This window comes from Carassius carassius, chromosome 14, assembly GCF_963082965.1.
Source record: "Carassius carassius chromosome 14, fCarCar2.1, whole genome shotgun sequence".
Classification (NCBI taxonomy): domain Eukaryota; kingdom Metazoa; phylum Chordata; class Actinopteri; order Cypriniformes; family Cyprinidae; genus Carassius; species Carassius carassius.
In genome coordinates this window covers 30,373,436-30,393,827 of record NC_081768.1, presented here as the reverse complement: position 1 = coordinate 30,393,827, position 20,392 = coordinate 30,373,436, and the positions used below count along the sequence as shown (strand labels likewise).

Below are 20,392 nucleotides of genomic sequence, written 5' to 3'. Positions count from 1 at the left end.
CTACGAGACTTGCCATGATACAGAAAGGAAGAATCCCTGAATAAAAGGCACTTATAGTGAATTGTGATTGAGGGATTGAAGTCAAATAATGCGAGGGAAACGCTGCAGACTGTCCAGTACAGCTAACAGAGCTCAGTGTTTATTAAGCTGAAAGAAAGAAAGAAAGAAAGCAGAGAATTGCATAATTCAAGGGGAGTGTATACTGGTTTAGACCGAGTGGTTGTGAATTAGGAGGACAAAATCCCTCTCAAAAAAAAAAAAAAAAAAACCTTCCAATAAGGCATCCGCATGATAATGGGTCAGGTGTTCTTCCTAAGCTCTGTTCCGCTCCAGTGAGAGCTGCAGCAGACATGCTTTGACATGTGACGAGACCGATTTGTCAGGCTAATCAAGTCCTCTGTTCGGTGATAAATGGCCCTTCATGAGATGGAATAAATAAACACTGCCAAGTCCGATGAAAGACTATCTGCTCATTACACTTGTGGACTGAAAATAATAACATTCTGCTATTTTCTTCCGTTCTGAGGAGTTATATTTCTATAGCACTCCAAACATGAAACTGGGATTCGTTTGTGTTGACTTTAAAACTTGCACATCCTAATAATAGCCTAATGTTTTCATAAATGATCTCTAAATCTCTAGTTCCACACTAGTCAAATTATTTTACAGCAACTCAATTTTTATTGAAATCATAATTTAAAGCCAATCCTATGGATTCTTATGAGATCAAAACATACAAAAATCCCACTGGATAAACTGGCACTCCTGTTTTCACATGTATTATTATAATAATAAGGCTTTTATTTGTAAGTGTTCTTATTCATCCCTGAAGGATTTGGCAGTTCCAGTATTGAATTCTGTACTCTTTCCTTTAAGATTTCTGTACGAAAGCCTAATTATCCATATGACCATTAAAAAAAACAATAAATTACATTTCACACTGTTACATAAGAGCAATTTTATTGGCCAGACTTTCAACTTCTGAGCTTGCATTTTGCTGAAGGAACGCAGCACTTCATTCCAGTGGCTTAAGGCTTTTTTTTTTTTTTTGTCCACAAGAGAACACCTTGTACTCAGACTTCCATGAGTGATTGCATAATTATAAATGTCTAAAAACAAACATGCATGCATCAGAGTGGCACAGTCTGCTGTGTATACTGCTATACCTTCCTTGCGCTCCCAAAGCCGTGCTCCAGGGCAAGTTGATGAGCATCTTCGTTCGTCCCCTCGTGCAGCTGGACCAGAAAATGATCGCTGAAGATGAGCTCCTCGTCCGCTTCAGCTGTGAGCACCAGAGCACTGAGCAGGATGAGAGCCAGCGCTGTCCCATCTCGACAGGATCCCAGCATCGTGCTGTCTTCACCGCGCTGTTAGAGAGTGAACGCTGTCGAACGCAGGGGAACGCTGGAGCTCTTCAGAGGGACTCGTCAGGACGCATCTCTCAGTCATCGGGGGACCGTGTTTGTGTGTGGGACCCAATCTGCATGTTCTGCCTCCCTTTAATCTATAATTCAACGGCTCTTTTGCATGTGACGTTCCACGGAGAGATGCCCAATAAGCTGAAGCGGGTGTGGCTGATCGCCTCTCTCCCTCCCTCGGTAGTGTGCATGAAGTAGTGTAGCCTACTTCAGCACCCTGGAGAATTCCTCCATCCTCTCTGGTTATAGTTTAGCCGGATCGGATGCGCTCGATTATTTCGACTTGTTGTTCCTCAGTTTGTAAACGAAGCTTCAAAATAAATGCTCGTATGTCAAATGTAAAAAAAAAAAAAAAAAAAAAAAAAACATTCCATGAACAGTGTAATGATTGCTTGCTAACATTTTGCTAACTTTATTAAAGGGGTCATGAACTGCATTTTTATATTACTACTACTACTACTACTTACTACTTACTACTACTATTGTTATTATTATTATTATTTTATATAATGTTTTCTGAGGTCCACTGATAAAGTTTTAACATAACATCAGGCTATTTTTATCCTCTTTTGACCATTTGTTTTTATAGATCGTAAGTAAACGCCCACTGCTATAATTGGTTAACAGTTTATTTTATAAGATGGACGCTTTTGTGATGAGTGAATCAGTGGGCGGGGCTAAAGAGGCAGCGCTGTAGAAGCAGGCGTTGATTTTCTTCAGCAGATGCAGTCTTTCGTCGCACTATGACTTCATAAGCTAGATAATAATAAAAACTCAGTAGAAAGTTTTGAGTTCTGAAACTGACAGAATGTTTTTAAACTGTTATATGTCAAAAAATGAATGACTCCTTTAAAGTACTCTGAAGCCACGTGATTTTGTTAATCTTGCCTACCACTTAGGCTCTTGGATCAATTCGCTTTTGTAGCCTAGACAAGGACATCTAATGTCACTGGATCTCATGTGTCTCCTGAAGATGTGCCATATTTGATCTGAGGGTAACAGACATCCCACCTCTGCCAGAGATTCCAGGAGTCTCCCACATATTGTATGCAATATCCTGGAAATCGAGCGTGTGCGAGAGAATCCCTTTTTGTACCTGGTTTTAAGGTTTTTGGTAATCTGATAACAAATCTTAAGCCAAGACACATTAGTGGTTTTTTAAATGTGTCTCCTGTGACCGCTTGCGTTTAGTTTCCTACTATTTCGTCACACTACACCACAGGGGGTTGTTTGTGCATCTATTTCATCTCCTGAAATCATTTCCGCAGAGTGGGATGTCTGTAAAATAATGTGTAGTGTACAGATTCCATTGCAAGCGGGATTATTGTGTAACCACTGCATATCCTTACAAACTGAGGTACTAGTATAGACCTAGTCAGGAAATTCAACTACTAATTCAGTATTAGCTGAACATATACTATATATCAAGCAAGTGTGCCATTACCAGGCACTTTGTAATGAGTGATAGTGTGCATCCTTACTGTCACACTCCAATGCTTTTCTAATGTGTATCTAACGACTGTCTCAAAACCTAGTCTGAAGTCTATGGAGGTGTAGGCAGAAGAAATAAAAAAAAAAAATGTGGCATTAATTCCAAACAGTGGCATTAATAACTGTTTGTTAAAATCAGTCTGTCTTCATAAATGTATTTTGGGCAGGGGAGCGAGTTATTAGCCTACATTTTGATAAAAGATTTCCAAGAAGCATGTGTTTTCTTTGGAATGATGTGCACAGATGAATTATGAATAATTACTAGGAACGTGTTCATGTTGACATAATGCCTATATGCTGGTTTATCTTCTTTGTTACCAGCAAATACAGACACTCATTCATTCAGAGCAAAAGAAGGCAGTGAGCATCCAAACGTCCATCATCCTCGTTGACTGACTCCACCGTCATTTATTCAGCGCCGATGGCCATAACTACCACCGATTAGAGCCCAAACATGAGGTCAGGGAGGGATGCGTGTACAAACAGATGTTGTTTACTGAGCTGTCGTCTGCTGCTCATCTGAACACTACTGTGTGCATAAGAGAGTGCTACAGACCTCAGAATCAGACTGTGCTGTCAGAGATGACTCGTCCCTGTGGGCTGCATGTGATTTCAGAAGTCACTCTTTATTGGGGTTTCTATTCTGTGACCTTTTGTGTCTGTGGCTGTGAATGGGCTCTCATGTGAAGATCAGCATGTGTTCGGCCTCGTGCTGGAGGACGACTGTCGAGCAGAAGCTCAGTGATGAGGTAATGATGACGCTATTGCCTTTATTTGTTTTCAATATTTTAAGTATTTGTCCAGACAGACAATTTGAGTGTTTTATTGTTGTTATTTGTAGCAATGTCAATTATTCATTTTATTTTTTATTTTTATTTATTTATATATATATATTTTTGTAAATTATCCTACAGATAGCATGTATGAACATCAACAATGCTTAACAGAAATATTCAATTATATATATTAGCATTATGTATTCACTGGTCATGAATTTGCATTTTTCACATTTAAAATGTAAAAACAATTCTGGGCAATCAGTAACAAAATTGGGCAATTTTCTGACCAATTACTGAGTTTGGTGGAGGACTCACAGAACCCCTTACTAAAGGCCACTCTCTTGGGGAACCATGAAATTGCTCATCAGGAACAAGAAAAATAAGACTTTGTCAAGCTTGCACAGTAGGAGGAAGGAAAGCTTTGCCTCTTACTATTGATTTAATTTGAATGACCTCAGATTAATTGAAATGCCACATGGATTAACAAAAATGGAATTAAAATTTGTAAAAACACACTTTTCTTTACAAATACACAAATTTTAGCAAGAATTTAAGATGCTCAGACAAGGTGCACAATCAGAGCTAATTTTTTCACAGATGAATAGTTTTTGCTTTCAGTGTCAAATAATATGCTTATATAACACAAAGATGGAACATCGTTTTGATGCAGTGCAATCTTTTTAGTGAATTTATTGTCTCAGAGTCAACATATGTGTTGTGCATAAATGTGAAAGTGGTCCCATACCTGCCTGTTCTTTGATTGTTCAGTGCAAGAGGAGGCTTTCTGCTAATGATCCCATCTCACTCACATTCTCACTGCATAGACAGCTCCAGATCATTACTGCTGCTCCAGATATTATGCTGGTAAATCATGCATGTGTCCTCACATTACAAAAACAGTAGGAACTGCGACTGTTAATCACTCTGGAAGGCGGAGCTGTAATCTAGAACATGTCCTCACACACCTGCAATTTACAGCAGAGAGAATCATCTGCGCTGTTTGAACTCCTCTGTCTTTGTTTATGGAGAGTTAAAAATAATGCTATTTGCAGGAATTCTGTTTAATAATCCAGCAGCATGAGAACTAAAAAAAAGCATGCATATTTAATTAATCATATTAACAAAATAATTAATAATTAAATAACACTATTTCATTAAAGGAATAGTTCTGCAAGTCAGGGTTGTTTACTTCATCTCTGCATCTGATACACTGGCTGAAAAAACAACAGTTTATTAATAAACTATTACAATATCTACTTGCTATTTTTCCCCAACACATAGTCATTGCTTTAGCCGATCATTTGCAGCAAGCTTTAGTTGAGCGTGCATTGGCTATATATTAAAGCCTCATTATGGTTTAGTTCCCCACTCCCAGTAAATTCCTAATTAAGTTAATATAAATGTGCAATTAAGTCCCTGTTTAGCTGACTACTAGAATCTTTAATCAGGGGCAGTACTAGACTAGTCACAAAATATAAACAATATTGCCATGCATAAACAAAGATTACAACTTCTTAATGACCCATATTTTATTCTTTTGATTTCTGGTTGATATTGGCATGGCGCTGACAGTGGAAAGCCTGGGAAAGCTTACAAACAGCTGCAGGAATCAGATCTGGATCTGAAGCAGAAAAGCACTGACCTTTCACTCTATCAGACTCATTCACCTGCTCACTCTGACCTTCTGAACATAACATATTGATCTGATGGTTTCACTGAGCAGTCTTTGTCCTACAGAGCCTAGTATCTTCACTTTTATATACATCTTTCCTCAGCAAAGACGCCCAATGTCAGATGTACAGCAAATATGCCAAACAGCATCTAAATAAAAACTTGTGAAAGCATAATCACTGTGTGTTACCTGTGAAACAATCAGGAATTTAATATCTGGAAAGACAGAAGTGCGTATTTTCTCCTTCTTTCTTTGACTCTGAATGGTAGATCAAGTGAGAGGTGTCTGATCTCTGTGAACACACTGTCTGTGTGCACTCCACTGAGAAGAGACTATCTTTGGGTCTTGGGTCTCTCACACTTTCTTGTTCATTCAGTGAGATGAACTTTCTCATTCACCGTTTTTTTTTTTTTTTTTCTGACCTTTCAGAATCTGAGGTCAGTCTGAGATGAGTCATCTCATATCTAATAAAAAATAATAATAATACTGAAAAAAAACATAACACTTTAGAATCGGGACCACTTATTCACTATTAACTACCACTTTTAATTATTAATTATTAATATTAATTAATTTTATTATTAATTAAGATTCAAGAAATCGTCCCAAGGTTACGTATGTAACCCTAGTTCCTTGAAGGAACGAGACGCTGCGTCGAAACGCTTTTGGGGAACGTCCCTGACGAGACCGACTCTGAATATTGTGTGCAATCAGTCCATCGGAAAGGCGTGATTCACGGGCGGGGTGACGTAGCGACCAGGAAGCTATAAAAGCACGTGCCGTGCAGCTGGCTTCAGCTTCGAGTAGGGAAGCAAGCGCCGGCAGGGGTGCCGGGAGTATGGCTCTGCGACGCAGCGTCTCGTTCCTTCAAGGAACTAGGGTTACATACGTAACCTTGGGACGTTCCTTTTCAGGAACTCGAGCTGCGTCAAAACGCTTTTGGGGAACGATGTGCCCACGCTGCCAGACTTCCAAATCCCTGCCTAGTGTGTAGTCAAAGAGCACAGCTAAGACGAGAGAACAGAAGAGCCCGGCGTGGCTCGCATGTCAAGATCGTAAAATCGGACAAATGTGGAGGGCGTGGACCACCCCGCAGCGTTGCAGATGTCCAAGAGGGACACACCTGCTGAGAAGGCCTTGGAGGCCGCCATACCCCGAGTAGAGTGAGCCTTGGTCCCCAAAGGAGGGGGAAGACCAGAGGACTCATAGGAGACGTTGATAGCCTCGACTATCCAACGACTAAGGGTCTGCTTGGTGGCAGGAGAACCCTTGTTAGAAGGACCATAGCAAACAAGCAATTGGTCTGATTTTCTCCACAGGGCAGCTCTGTGGACGTATGCGTCCAGTGCTCGCACTGGACACATACAGTTTAGCTTCTCTTGGTCTGGCTCCCGAAAGGGAGGAGGACAGAAGGCCTGCAGTACGATAGGTTGTGGTGTAACAGAGGGAACCTTCGGAACGTAACCCGCTCGAGGCTATAAGAATGCTTTGGCCATACCAGGGGAAGTCTAAGTAAGTAGGGGCCACCGAAAGGGCCTGAAGATCTCCAACTCTCTTTAGTGAGGTGATTGCCAGTAACAGGGCAGTTTTAAGTGTCAGATGTCTATCTGAGATAGCTTGTATTGGCTCGAATGGAGCTTTACAAAGAGCCTCTAGAACCACAACCAAATCCCAGGGGGGAACACGGGATCGTACTGGAGGTCTCAGCCTCAGCGCACCGCGGAGGAAACGTGTAACTAGGGGGTGTCTACCCACTGACTGACCATTGAAAGGGACATGGAAAGCAGCTATGTCCGCCACGTAAACCTTTAAGGTGGAGTGGGATAACCCCGCAGAGAGCCTGGCTTGTAAAAACTCCAGAACTGTACCAACTGGGCAGTCTGCTGGGTCAAGCTGGCGGTCTCTGCACCATGAAGTGAAGAGCTTCCACTTCAGGGCGTACAGTTTCCTCGTAGAGGGAGCTCTGGATTGGAGTAGGGTCTCAACAACCGCGGTTGAGAGACCAGCTGCTAACAGCTGTGCCCCCTCAGGGGCCACACACACAGCTTCCACAACTCCGGGCGAGGGTGAATTATCGTGCCCTGCGCCTGTGAGAGTAGGTCTGTCCTGATCGGTATCTCCCACGGAGAGCCGTCGAGGAGCGAGACTAGATCTGAGAACCATACTCGGCCCGGCCAGAACGGGGCTACTAGTAGTAGACGGGCCCCGTCCCGGCGTACTCTCGCCAGAACTCCCGGGAGCAGAGCGATAGGGGGAAAAGCGTACAGACGAAGCCTCGGCCAGGTCTGTACCATAGCGTCCAGTCCCAGAGGAGCTGGATGAACTAGAGAGAACCAGAGGGGACATTGCGATGTCTCCTGAGTCGCAAAGAGGTCCACCTGGGCTGTGCCAAATACTCTCCATATATGCTTCACCACCTCGGGGTGAAGCATCCATTCCCCGGGCCTCGGCCCCTGTCTCGACAGTATGTCTGCTCCCACATTCAATCTCCCAGGAATATACACTGCTCTGATCGAGAGGAGTTTGCCCTGGGACCACAGAAGGATCTGGTGTGCCAGCTTGTACAAGGGGCGCGAACGCAGACCCCCCTGGTGATTGATATAAGAGACCACTGATGTGTTGTCGGTGCGCACCAACACATGGTGACCTCTCAGGTCTGGGAGGAAATATTTCAATGCTCGATAGACTGCTAGTATCTCTAGGCAATTGATGTGCCATGTCAGATGGCGACCACTCCACAGACCGCAGGCAGGTGGCCACTCATGACCGCACCCCAACCGGTGAGAGACGCATCTGTCGCTAGCGTTACACGGCGACAAGGAACTCCCAGCACCGGGCCCTGATTCAAGAACCAAGGTTTCTTCCACATGTCTAAGGCACGAAGGCACCGCCGCGTGACCTTGATAACTCGAAGTGGATTTCCCCTCGGGGAAAAGCCCTTGGACTTGAGCCACCACTGTAGGGGTCTCATGTACAGCAGGCCAAAAGTACATCTAACTTCATGAGTCAAATAACTGTCATTATATTCCTCAGAATTTAATGAAATCAAACAATAAGACAAGTAAATACGGTCTGGATTGTGATACAATACACATTGAAGTGATATATTGAACTTCTCGAAGTTAGATAACAGTCATTAGATTCCTCAGAATCTAATGCAATCCAAATTCCTCAGAATTTAGTGAAATCAAACAATCAGACAAGTAAACACGGTCTAGATTGTGATAAAGTACACATATAGTGATATATTGACTTCTCAGAGTCATATTCCTCAGAATTTAAAAATAATCAAACAATCAGACAAGTAAACACGGTCTAGATTGTGATAAAGTACACATTGAAGTGATAGAACCAACTCCTGCTTATTAAATTAACAATTTAATTGAGGTTCAACAAATAAAAAACAGAAGCAATATGGATAAACAAATGATAAAGCTTGGCTTATTGAATATCAGATCCCTTTCTACGAAAACACTTTTTGTAAATAATATGATCACTGATCATAATATAGATGTACTCTGTTTGACAGAAACCTGGCTAAAACCTGATGATTACATTATTTTAAATGAGTCCACCCCCCAAGATTACTGTTATAAACATGAGCCACGTCTAAAAGGCAAAGGTGGAGGTGTTGCTTCAATTTATAACAACGTTTTCAGGATTTCTCAGAGGGCAGGCTACAAGTATAACTCGTTTGAAGTAATGGTACTTCATATAACATTATCCAAAGAAACAAATGTTAATGATAAATCCCCTGTTATGTTTGTACTGGCTACTGTATACAGGCCACCAGGGCACCATACAGACTTTATTAAAGAGTTTGGTGATTTTACATCTGAGTTAGTTCTGGCTGCAGATAAAGTTTTAATAGTTGGTGATTTTAATATCCATGTTGATAATGAAAACGATGCATTGGGATCAGCATTTATAGACATTCTGAACTCTATTGGTGTTAGACAACACGTTTCAGGACCTACTCATTGTCGAAATCATACTCTAGATTTAATACTGTCACATGGAATTGATGTTGATGGTGTTGAAATTATTCAGCCAAGTGATGATATCTCAGATCATTATTTAGTTCTTTGCAAAATTCATATAGCCAAAATTGTAAATTCTACTTCTTGTTACAAGTATGGAAGAACCATCACTTCTAACACAAAAGACTGCTTTTTAAGTTATCTTCCTGATGTATCCAAATTCCTTAGCATATCCAAATCCTCAGAACAACTTGATGATGTAACAGAAACTATGGACTCTCTCTTTTTTAGCACTTTAAATAAAGTTGCTCCTTTACGCTTAAGGAAGGTTAAGGAAAACAGTTTGACACCATGGTATAATGAGCATACTCGCACCCTAAAGAGAGCAGCCCGAAAAATGGAGCGCAGCTGGAGGAAAACAAAACTAGAGGTATTTCGTATTGCTTGGCGGGAAAGTAACATATCCTACAGAAAAGCATTAAAAACTGCTAGATCCGATTACTTTTCTTCTCTTTTAGAAGAAAACAAACATAACCCCAGGTATTTATTCAATACAGTGGCTAAATTAACGAAAAATAAAGCCTCAACAAGTGTTGACATTTCCCAACACCACAGCAGTAATGACTTTATGAACTACTTTACTTCTAAAATCGATACTATTAGAGATAAAATTGCAACCATTCAGCCGTCAGCTACAGTATCACATCAGACAGTGCACTATAGACCCCCTGAGGAACAGTTCCACTCATTCTCTACCATAGGAGAGGAAGAATTGTATAAACTTGTTAAATCATCTAAACCAACAACATGTATGTTAGACCCTATACCATCTAAGCTCCTGGAAGAGGTGCTTCCAGAAGTCATAGATCCTCTTCTGACTATTATTAATTCCTCATTGTCATTAGGACATGTCCCCAAAACCTTCAAACTGGCTGTTATTAAGCCTCTCATCAAAAAAACACAACTTGACCCCAAAGAACTAGTTAATTATAGACCAATCTCGAATCTCCCTTTTCTGTCCAAGATACTAGAAAAGGTGGTATCCACACAATTATATTCCTTCTTAGAGAAAAATGGTATATGTGAGGATTTCCAGTCAGGATTTAGACCGTATCATAGTACTGAGACTGCTCTTCTTAGAGTTATAAATGATCTGCTCTTATCATCTGATCGTGGGTGTATCTCTCTATTAGTTTTATTGGATCTTAGTGCTGCGTTTGACACAATTGACCACAACATTCTTTTGCATAGACTTGAATACTTTGTTGGCATCAGTGGAAGTGCATTAGCATGGTTTAAATCGTACTTATATGACCGCCATCAGTTCGTAGCAGTGAATGAAGATGTATCCTATCGATCACAAGTGCAGTATGGAGTACCTCAAGGCTCAGTACTAGGGCCGCTACTCTTCACGCTTTATATGTTACCCTTGGGAGATATCATCAGGAAACATGGTGTTAGCTTTCACTGTTATGCTGATGATACTCAGCTCTATATTTCTTCGCAGCCCGGTGAAACACACCAATTTGAAAAACTAATGGATTGCATAGTTGATATAAAAAACTGGATGACGAGTAATTTCTTACTGCTAAATTCTGAAAAAACAGAGGTGTTAATTATAGGACCTAAAAACTCTGCTTGTAATAACCTGGAACACTGTCTAAGACTTGATGGTTGCTCTGTCAATTCTTCATCATCAGTTAGGAACCTAGGTGTGCTACTTGATCGCAATCTTTCCTTAGAAAGCCACGTTTCTAGCATTTGTAAAACTGCATTTTTCCATCTCAAAAATATATCTAAATTACGGCCTATGCTCTCAATGTCAAATGCAGAAATGTTAATCCATGCATTTATGACCTCAAGGTTAGATTATTGTAATGCTTTATTGGGTGGTTGTTCTGCACGCTTAGTAAACAAACTACAGCTAGTCCAAAATGCAGCAGCAAGAGTTCTTACTAGAACCAGGAAGTATGACCATATTAGCCCGGTCCTGTCAACACTGCACTGGCTCCCTATCAAGCATCGCATAGATTTCAAAATATTGCTTATTACTTATAAAGCCCTGAATGGTTTAGCACCTCAGTATTTGAATGAGCTCCTTTTACATTATAATCCTCTACGTCCGCTACGTTCTCAACACTCAGGCAATTTGATAATACCTAGAATATCAAAATCAATTGCAGGCGGCAGATCCTTTTCCTATTTGGCGCCCAAACTCTGGAATAACCTACCTAACATTGTTCGGGAGGCAGACACACTCTTGCAGTTTAAATCTAGATTAAAGACCCATCTCTTTAACCTGGCATAACATACTAATATGCTTTTATTATCCAAATCCGTTAAAGGATTTTTAGGTAAACCGGAGTGCATTAATTAGGTAAACCGGAACCGGAAACACTTCCCATAACAACCTATGTACTTGCTACATCATTAGAAGAATGGCATCTACGCTAATATTTGTCTGTTTCTCTCTTGTTCCGAGGTCACCGTGGCCACCAGATCCAGTCTGTGTCTAGATCCAGAGGGTCACTGCAGTCACCCGGATCCAGTACGTATCCAGATCATATGGTGGATCAGCACCTAGAAAGGACCTCTACATCCCTGAAAGACAGCGGAGACCAGGACAACTAGAGCCCCAGATACAGATCCCCTGTAAAGACCTTGTCTCAGAGGAGCACCAGGACAAGACCACAGGAAACAGATGATTCTTCTGCACAATCTGACTTTGCTGCAGTCTGGAATTGAACTACTGGTTTCGTCTGGTCAGAGGAGAACTGGCCCCCCAACTGAGCCTGGTTTCTCCCAAGGTTTTTTTCTCCATTCTGTCACCGATGGAGTTTCGGTTCCTTGCCGCTGTCGCCTCTGGCTTGCTTAGTTGGGGACACTTCATCTACAGCGATATCGTTGACTTGATTGCAAATAAATGCACAGACACTATTTAACTGAACAGAGATGACATAACTGAATCCAATGATGAACTGCCTTTAACTCTCATTTTTGCATTATTGACACTGTTTTCCTAATGAATGTTGTTCAGTTGCTTTGACGCAATGTATTTTGTTTAAAGAGCTATATAAATAAAGGTGACATTGACATTGACATAAATGGAGTTAAAATAACCAGACACGCGGTCGGGTATGGAAAAATTCACATCAAAACTGAAAATGATGTAATACACGCGTTGCCTCGACAGCGTTGCCTTCCAAATCCCGGAATCAGGCAGATCTGGTGGGTACGGTAGGAGATAAGGACGTGCCCGTCTCCGTCTCCATTTTTTTTTTGTTTAAAGCGCTATATAAATAAAGGTGACATACCTTCCAGCAGATCGATCTGCGAACCCAACGAATGCCGGCGCGGCTTCGCCTCGGCGAAAGCGGAACCGGCATCGCGAGGAACGCTTGCGAAGGCTCACTTCTCGAAGAGAGCCCTGCGGGATCGAAGCGTCCGCATTGGCATTCGTTCACAATGCGGGCAGTCGGCCCCCTCGAGAGCCGACTCAGCGTGCTTCGATCCCAGGCAAGCCACGCACAAACTGTGTGTATCCCCACTCGTAATGTAGCGAGGGCAGGGAGGAACACACAATCTATAACGTGGCTTGGAATCGCCCTTCATATGTTAGGTCTTTTGCTTTTGTTTTGGCATATTGAGCTGTTTTAGCGATCTTTTAATGGCTAAGGGACAGACAACAATAAATAGGACCAACAGGACAGACTTTGACATGCACACACAGAGCGCTTGCTGACAGATTTGAAGCTGAAGCCAGCTGCATGGCACGTGCTTTTATAGCTTCCTGGTCGCTACGTCACCCCGCCCGTGACGTCACGCCTTTCCGATGGACTGATTGCACACGATATTCAGAGTCGGTCTCGTCAGGGACGTTCCCCAAAAGCGTTTCGACGCAGCTCGAGTTCCTGAAAAGGAACCTTTTTTTTTACATTTGAAATTTATATGAACATGAGAATTAGCAATATCAACAGGATTTTACTCTTTGAACTTATATCTCATGACTGCTTGAAAAAAAGTCACATTTATTAAACCAGCTTATTATTCATTTAATTTTTTTAAAATTACTGCCAAATATTACTCTGGAATGTTTTCAACTAAAATACATTTGTTTTATCTGCACAAACTCATAAACATTCATGTGTCACGTGCCGGAGTGTAAATCAAGCACACAATGAAGGATGTAGCTAAATAGTTCTTTTAATGATTCACAGGAGAAAGAGGGCACATCCAAACACAAATCCAAATAAACTTCATTAGTGGACAAAGGAATAATGGAGAGAACAGACATTTAAACACTGGGAATGTAATCAGTGGGAAATAGAAATTAATTAACTAAACAAGAAAAGGAGCATGACCAAATAAGGAAACTCAGAAAGAACAGAAATCCATAACTGTGACATCATGGTACAAACGAGAATGAATGTTTCAGAATGCAGTGATTGATCAGTAGGTGACAGTAAAAACAGGGTGAGAAAAAATTCTCTACTTGTCTGTCTGTAGTATTTTATTTTATTTAATTGCATATTCATTTTTACCATCAAAATTCAGTGCTAAATGTATTTGTGAGGTATGGGAAATACAGTACAAAAGTGTTTTTGAGATAACTCTAACCAAAAAAAAAAAGAAGAAGAAGCTAGCGGTGGGGTGCAGGGTTGTGGGTGGTGATAGTAGTAACAATGTACTTTTTTTCTTTCTTTCTTTGTTTCATATAATAAAAAGATGTAGAAAATGTAGAAATACTCAAAGAAATATTTAAAAATGAAACACAAATGATTATTTGGTCCTAACCCATTTCTTGTTCTAGTACTAAACATGTTTTTTCTAAATGTTCTATGTAGCTCTTCCAGGTCAAACTTAATGGAGCTGAAGATGATCCAATCATTCCTTATTCTTGAAAATCTGGAAAGCTCAGTATAATCATGCATTTATTCTGTTAATCCACCCCACAGTTAACATGGTCAAACAGCACCTTATGTCTTTTCTAACAGCACAGTCGTCATTCAGCGTTGCGTGACTCTTCTGGGTTTGGTACCTGGAGCATATCATCTCCAGAAGACTGCAGAAGACACCTGTTCCACTGAGTTTGTGGCAGCAGACGTGACTGACGATTTGTCATGTGACACAACACTGGCTGAGGTAGATTAAATTAAATCCATCCGTCTCGCTTCCCACTCTCAGGAAACTAAATTGTCCTGCCACCGTTCCAGAGCTATTTATATTTTTGCGCACCAGGTCATGAATCGGATGACAGATGAGTCTCTCGCATTGCTAAGTCAGTGATTTGCACAGCCACCCAGTCACATCCACCCAGTCACAGCCACCCAATCACATCCACCCAGTCACAGCCACCCAATCACATCCACCCAATCACATCCACCCAATCACATCCACCCAGTCACATCCACCCAGTCACATCGACCCAATCACAGCCACCCAGTCACAGCCACCCAATCACAGCTACCCAGTCACAGCCACCTAGTCACAGCCATCCAATCACAGCCACCCAGTCACAGCCACCCAATCACAGCCACCCAGTCACAGCCACCCAATCACAGCCATCCAATCACATCCAACGAGTCACAGCCATCCAATCACATCCACCCACTCACAGCCACCCAGTCACAGCCACCCAATCACAGCCGCCCAATCACATCCACCAAGTCACAGCCACCCAATCACATCCAGCCAGTCACAGACATCCAATCACAGCCATCCAATGACATCCAGCCACCCAGTCACATCCACCCAGTCACAGCCATCCAATCACAGCCATCCAATCACAGCCTTACAGTCACAGCCACACAATCACATCCACCCCGTCACAGCCATCCAATCACATCCACCCAATCACATCCACCCAGTCACAGCCACCCAATCACTGCCACCCAGTCACAGCCACCCAGTCACAGCCATCCAATCACAGCCACCCGTTCACAGCCAGCCAATCACAGCCACCCAGTCACAGCCAACCAATCACAGCCATCCAATCACATCCACCCATTCACAGCCAGCCAATCACATCCACCCATTCACAGCCAGCCAATCACAGCGATCCAATCACAGCCACCCATTCACAGCTACCTGATCAAATCCACCCAGTCACAGCCATCCAATCACAGCAACCCAATCACAGCCAACCAATCACAACCACCCAATCACAGCCATCCAATCACAGCCACCCAATCACAGCCACCTATTCACAGCCACCCAGTCACAGCCATCCAATCACAGCCACCCAATCACAGCCAACCAATCACAACCACCCAATCACAGCCATCCAATCACAGCCACCCAATCACAGCCACCTATTCACAGCCACCCAATCACAGCCATCTGTGTTAATATAAAATATTTATTTCATGTTAAGTATGCTACAAATACATTTACATATTTATGTACTTAATAAAAAATACCCTGCAATTGCACATTTAGTACACTAAACTGGTATACTTCAAGTCAATTTGGAGCAACTAATTTTCTACTTAATGCACACTAATTGTGTGGAAGTAGTGCTGAAGTCCAACTAAAGATATGCTGAAGTGGATTTGTTGCTGTATATTTCAGGTACACTTTCAATATCTTGCATTTAAAAAGTGATATTATTCAAAGATGATACAATCATCATCAATAGTGACATTAAAACACAATTTAGGCTTAATATTTATAACTGTGAACAAATATTGATCCAAATAAAGCTGAATTACACTTTGTTTTATAACAGTAGGTCTCAAGTGATATTTCAGTAAACATGTTAACATAAAATAAATTGTATTTTAAAAATATTCCTTTTTTTTCTAGATGCTGTGTCTCCAAAGTTCTCTCAAGCGCACACAGCTAGGTCCTTTCATTTGAGCACATCCCATTTTAGTATTCTAGAAAATTTCTGCAGCACACATGGCCTTAAAATTGAAATAAACACAATACTGTACGTGTTTTTTTTTTTGTTGTTGTTGTTTTTTACTTGAAAATAAGCTTTAATGTTTTAATTGTGTTGGCCTTCAATTACAAAGTATATTTCAGTTAATTAGTTTAATAAACTAATTTAAATAAATATAGTTTTATACAAGAAAGAAAAAAAAAAGGAAAAATTACAAGAAAACAGCCCCCCTTGTTTTTCTTGGCATAGCTTTGTGTGTGAATTTAGGATAATTGATGAAAAGGAAACAGGAACGGTGAGTAATTAATAATCAGACTAATTCCCAGCATGCACTTGTTTTCTTTAGCACTTGTGGCTCTAAAGAATGAACTGCTGATGGACAAAGAGGGACGTGTGTGATTCAGAGTCAGCTAGAGTTTCACAGGAAACAATATTTTAGGAAAAAAAGTTATACTAATCAAAGAACATTGTTTTGAAAAACAAGGCAATCAGAATAAAGCTTTTTAAAACAACCAAGATTATAAAAAATTTGTATTGGGGGGAGAGAGGGAGATGGACCCTAGACACATTGTTGCCTTTGGCCCCTTGATTTAGGTTTTGAGTTTGCGTCAGAGCAGTGCTGCCGCACGGCTGGATGGACTCAAAGGCGAAGCGTCCTTCCAGCTCCATCTGTGTTGTACATGATGACAATGATTCCTTTAAAAGTAGATTATTTGTGAGCACAGGGACAGGCTCACTCCGTCAAGATCAAGATGACATCTGAAATTATGCTCCAGGAAAATAATCTCATGCAGCAGTCAGATTAAAACAGGACAAAACAGGACTGTAATATCCTGTTAGGAGCACGATAAGATGCTTGCCAAAATTACAGCACCCAAGGCTCCACTCACATGCTGCAGAACCATTTCAGTAAATCCTGTTTAATCATGTTTACAGTGACGCAGTCACAAATAAAGTCTATGGGCCAAGGCATTTCAGAAAAACTGCTAAAATATATGTTAATCAACTGAAGTAAAAAAAAAACAAAAAAAAAAGGATTTTATAAGTTGTGAGTAAAACAAAGATTATTGGGCTGGGTATTACAAGAAAATACTATTTCAGTATTTATACTTCTAAATTAATCCATTGTGTTACTTGCTGTTTTTTGTAAATTGTACTAACAATATAGCATTTTTATTTTTATGTTAGGGCTGAGCAATATTGCCTAAAAATCACATCTCTGTATTATTTTGGCTAAATTGCAATATACAGTGTCTTGGGATTTTGAATTAAACAAAAATGTATTTATTTTATGTTATTTTTATTTTTTATTTTTTGTTTTTGTAAATGTTATTTTACATCATGCCCAATGTTGTCCTGTGAAACAATGTTTATATTAAAGGCATATAGTGAAGGTTATGCTATATATGTTCAGAAAGAAAAAATCTTAAAAATCATATTACAATCTAACCTTGTAACGTTGTAATGTAAAAATAAAAGTAATGCTTTTTAAAGCAGAAGTTAAATTCACTCAGTTTTATTTCACAATACTGCAAAAAAGATTTTTCCATTTTTTTGTTATTCATCATAAAAATCCCTTATATTACGTACAGAATTCAAGGAACATTTATTTATATGGCACTTTACAACGCAGATTGTTTCAAAGCAGCTTCAGGGTAGCTAATAAACAGTAAAATAGTTTAAAATAAGTTTAGTTTTCTTTTGTTTAGTTTTCCCAGGTATGAAACAACTTTCAGCTGCAAAGCAGCTCCAATAAGGCAACAGAGCCTTTATTCAACTTTAAAGTTTAATTCAGTGTTGATCCAGTTTAATTCAGTAGCATGGTCAATGTTTCATCAACTATGAAAACTTAAATCAGAAGACAGCAGTGTCATTATTCACTTCAATTCAGTTCAGTTCAATAGGGTCAGTGTTACAAGATTCATCAATTATGAAACATTTGCCCATATTACTGCAAACAAAACTGTGAACTGATGCTCAGGTTAATGAGACAAATCAAATACAACTCAGAAACCTGACCTGTGGTTTGGGTCAGAGCCAGTGATGATCATCTTCACTGCAGCACTACAAATCACCAGAGCTGTGTGTGTGTGTGTGTGTGTGTGTGTGTGTTTGTAAGGGGCTGATGTTCTTTTCCACCTCCACATTACATTAGCAGAAACGGTAATGGTACCTCACTGTTCTCTGTCTGCTCGCGGTACTCACGCTATCACAGAGGCAACACCTGACCAGCACAAGAACACACTCCATTAGAAAAGCAAACAGGGTCTTTACAGACAACCCAAGGCGCAAAGCTTAAGTAGGTTTCCACTTTTCCCCAGCGCTGTACACAGACTCTGATGTTTGTTCAGCCGCCACTGATAAGCCTGTTTGTGAAACAATGGACAAAATGAACTGAACCAGGAATGGAAAGCATGCTATTACAAAAGTTATAACACAATAATATTTACAAGCACATTTGCAGCACCAATCATGTAAACACCATTTCCGAAGATGCTCTGGATGATTGTCAATTCATGCTGGATAACATGATCATCAGGTTTTGAGCAAACCTGTGGAGTCCATGCTGGCCTGCAGCTCTGTGAAGAAGCAACAGTGACACTGAGGCTTGCTGACAGCACAAGCTCTTAGCAGAGAGGTGTGAGGCAGTAAAACAAGCCCTGTCAGATTAAAACATCTCTACGTGGAGCCAGGGGCGATTCTAGGATTTTTTCAACTGGGGGGCACAAGAGGGGCCACGATTAATACAGAAGGGCCAATCTTGTGTTGTTTGAACTGGATATCCAAATAATTTCAAGAGTTCAGTAACCTTTAAAATCAGTAATAAACAGTGATACCCTATTATATTTTAATAGCAGTTATTCTCTGCTCTAAATCAAAACATATTGTATTAACATCAAATACAATTTGAAAACTGTAATAAATAAAAGAATCCAATGTATGAACAGTGCACGACTCACAAATAATAATAATAATATAATTTATTTATAATAGCCTTATATAATATATATAATAGCCTTATTTATATAAATGCAGAATAACATTAATAATTCATAGAAATAAATACACAATTAATGAATTAATATAACTAAATAAATTTAATATAATAAATTGTTTTTGTTTATTATCCACATCCCATTCAATTTGCATTGATGAATAAACAAAATCTACTTATGTCAAGGCTAATTAATCTTGAGCATATTGATTTAAAAATATAATTGTCACGGTTCGTGAATGCACCGTCTCCAGCTGTATTCATGTTACGTCATGTTGATTGTTTCATGTGGGTGTTGCCATGATCAGCGGCAGGTGCTACTCATTCCAACTGCCTATTTAACGCCCTGTCTTCCGTCTCCTGTTTGTCAGATCGTTGTTTGAGGTCGTCCGTGTCTGATGTCTGATTCGTGTGTTCCTGCCTTGCTTTGTCTCCTGTTCGGTTTCTGTTTGATCATTACCTTCGCTCACGGATTATCGTCACCTCACTTGGATTTACCACCGCAGTCATCATCATCAGCGCACTCAATTCACCTACTAACCAGTCTGTGCTTCCATCGCTGTTCCTGCGTCATTCTCCAACCTACCATCATCTAAAATATCATATTAAACTCTGTTAACTTGCTTTTGCCTCCTGTCCTTCATAATCCAGCGTCACAGAACGATCTGACCAACATGGAGGCAGCGAGTACTCAACCATCTGTTCTGGAAGAATTTCTCAGCACCAGTGTTCGGAGGATGGACTCCCAGGAGAGGAGTCTTAACGACACTGGTCGCGCGGTTCAAGCCCTGGTGACGCAGGTGTCCGAGCTCACCCAATAATTCCATCTACCTCGAGCCCCCACTGCGCCACCCACACCGCCGGTTCTCCCTATACCACCAGTGACCGCCTCCCCGCCAGAACCACGCCTCCCCATCCCAGGGACATACTCGGGTGAGCCTAACTTCTGTAGAGCATTTCTAACCCGCTGTGACATGCACTTTTCCCTACAGCCCAGAACCTTTGCTAACGGTGGCCTTCGTGTTGACGCTACTCTCGGGGAGGGCGGCACTATGGGGGACGGCGGTGTGGGAGAACCAGGAAAGTCTCATGCTGCTTCTCTTCCTCCGCATCGTCCCTACGACTGTGCCATAGATTTACTGTCAGATAAGTCTCCGCCTAAGGGCAAACTTTA

The 20,392-nt window shown here is 40.9% G+C and overlaps 1 protein-coding gene across 1 annotated transcript in view; it reads right to left on the bottom strand.

The window, feature by feature from the left end:
* Window positions 1–1,638, bottom strand: part of LOC132157486 (neuroendocrine convertase 2-like) — a 66,756-nt gene extending 65,118 nt beyond the window's left edge. Inside the window, exon 1 of the mRNA XM_059566846.1 lies at window positions 1,167–1,638. Coding sequence (XP_059422829.1) covers window positions 1,167–1,349 — 183 coding nt within the window. The 5' untranslated portion in view covers window positions 1,350–1,638. The remainder of the gene's footprint in view (window positions 1–1,166) is intronic.
* Between the last annotated feature and the right edge of the window lie 18,754 nt (window positions 1,639–20,392).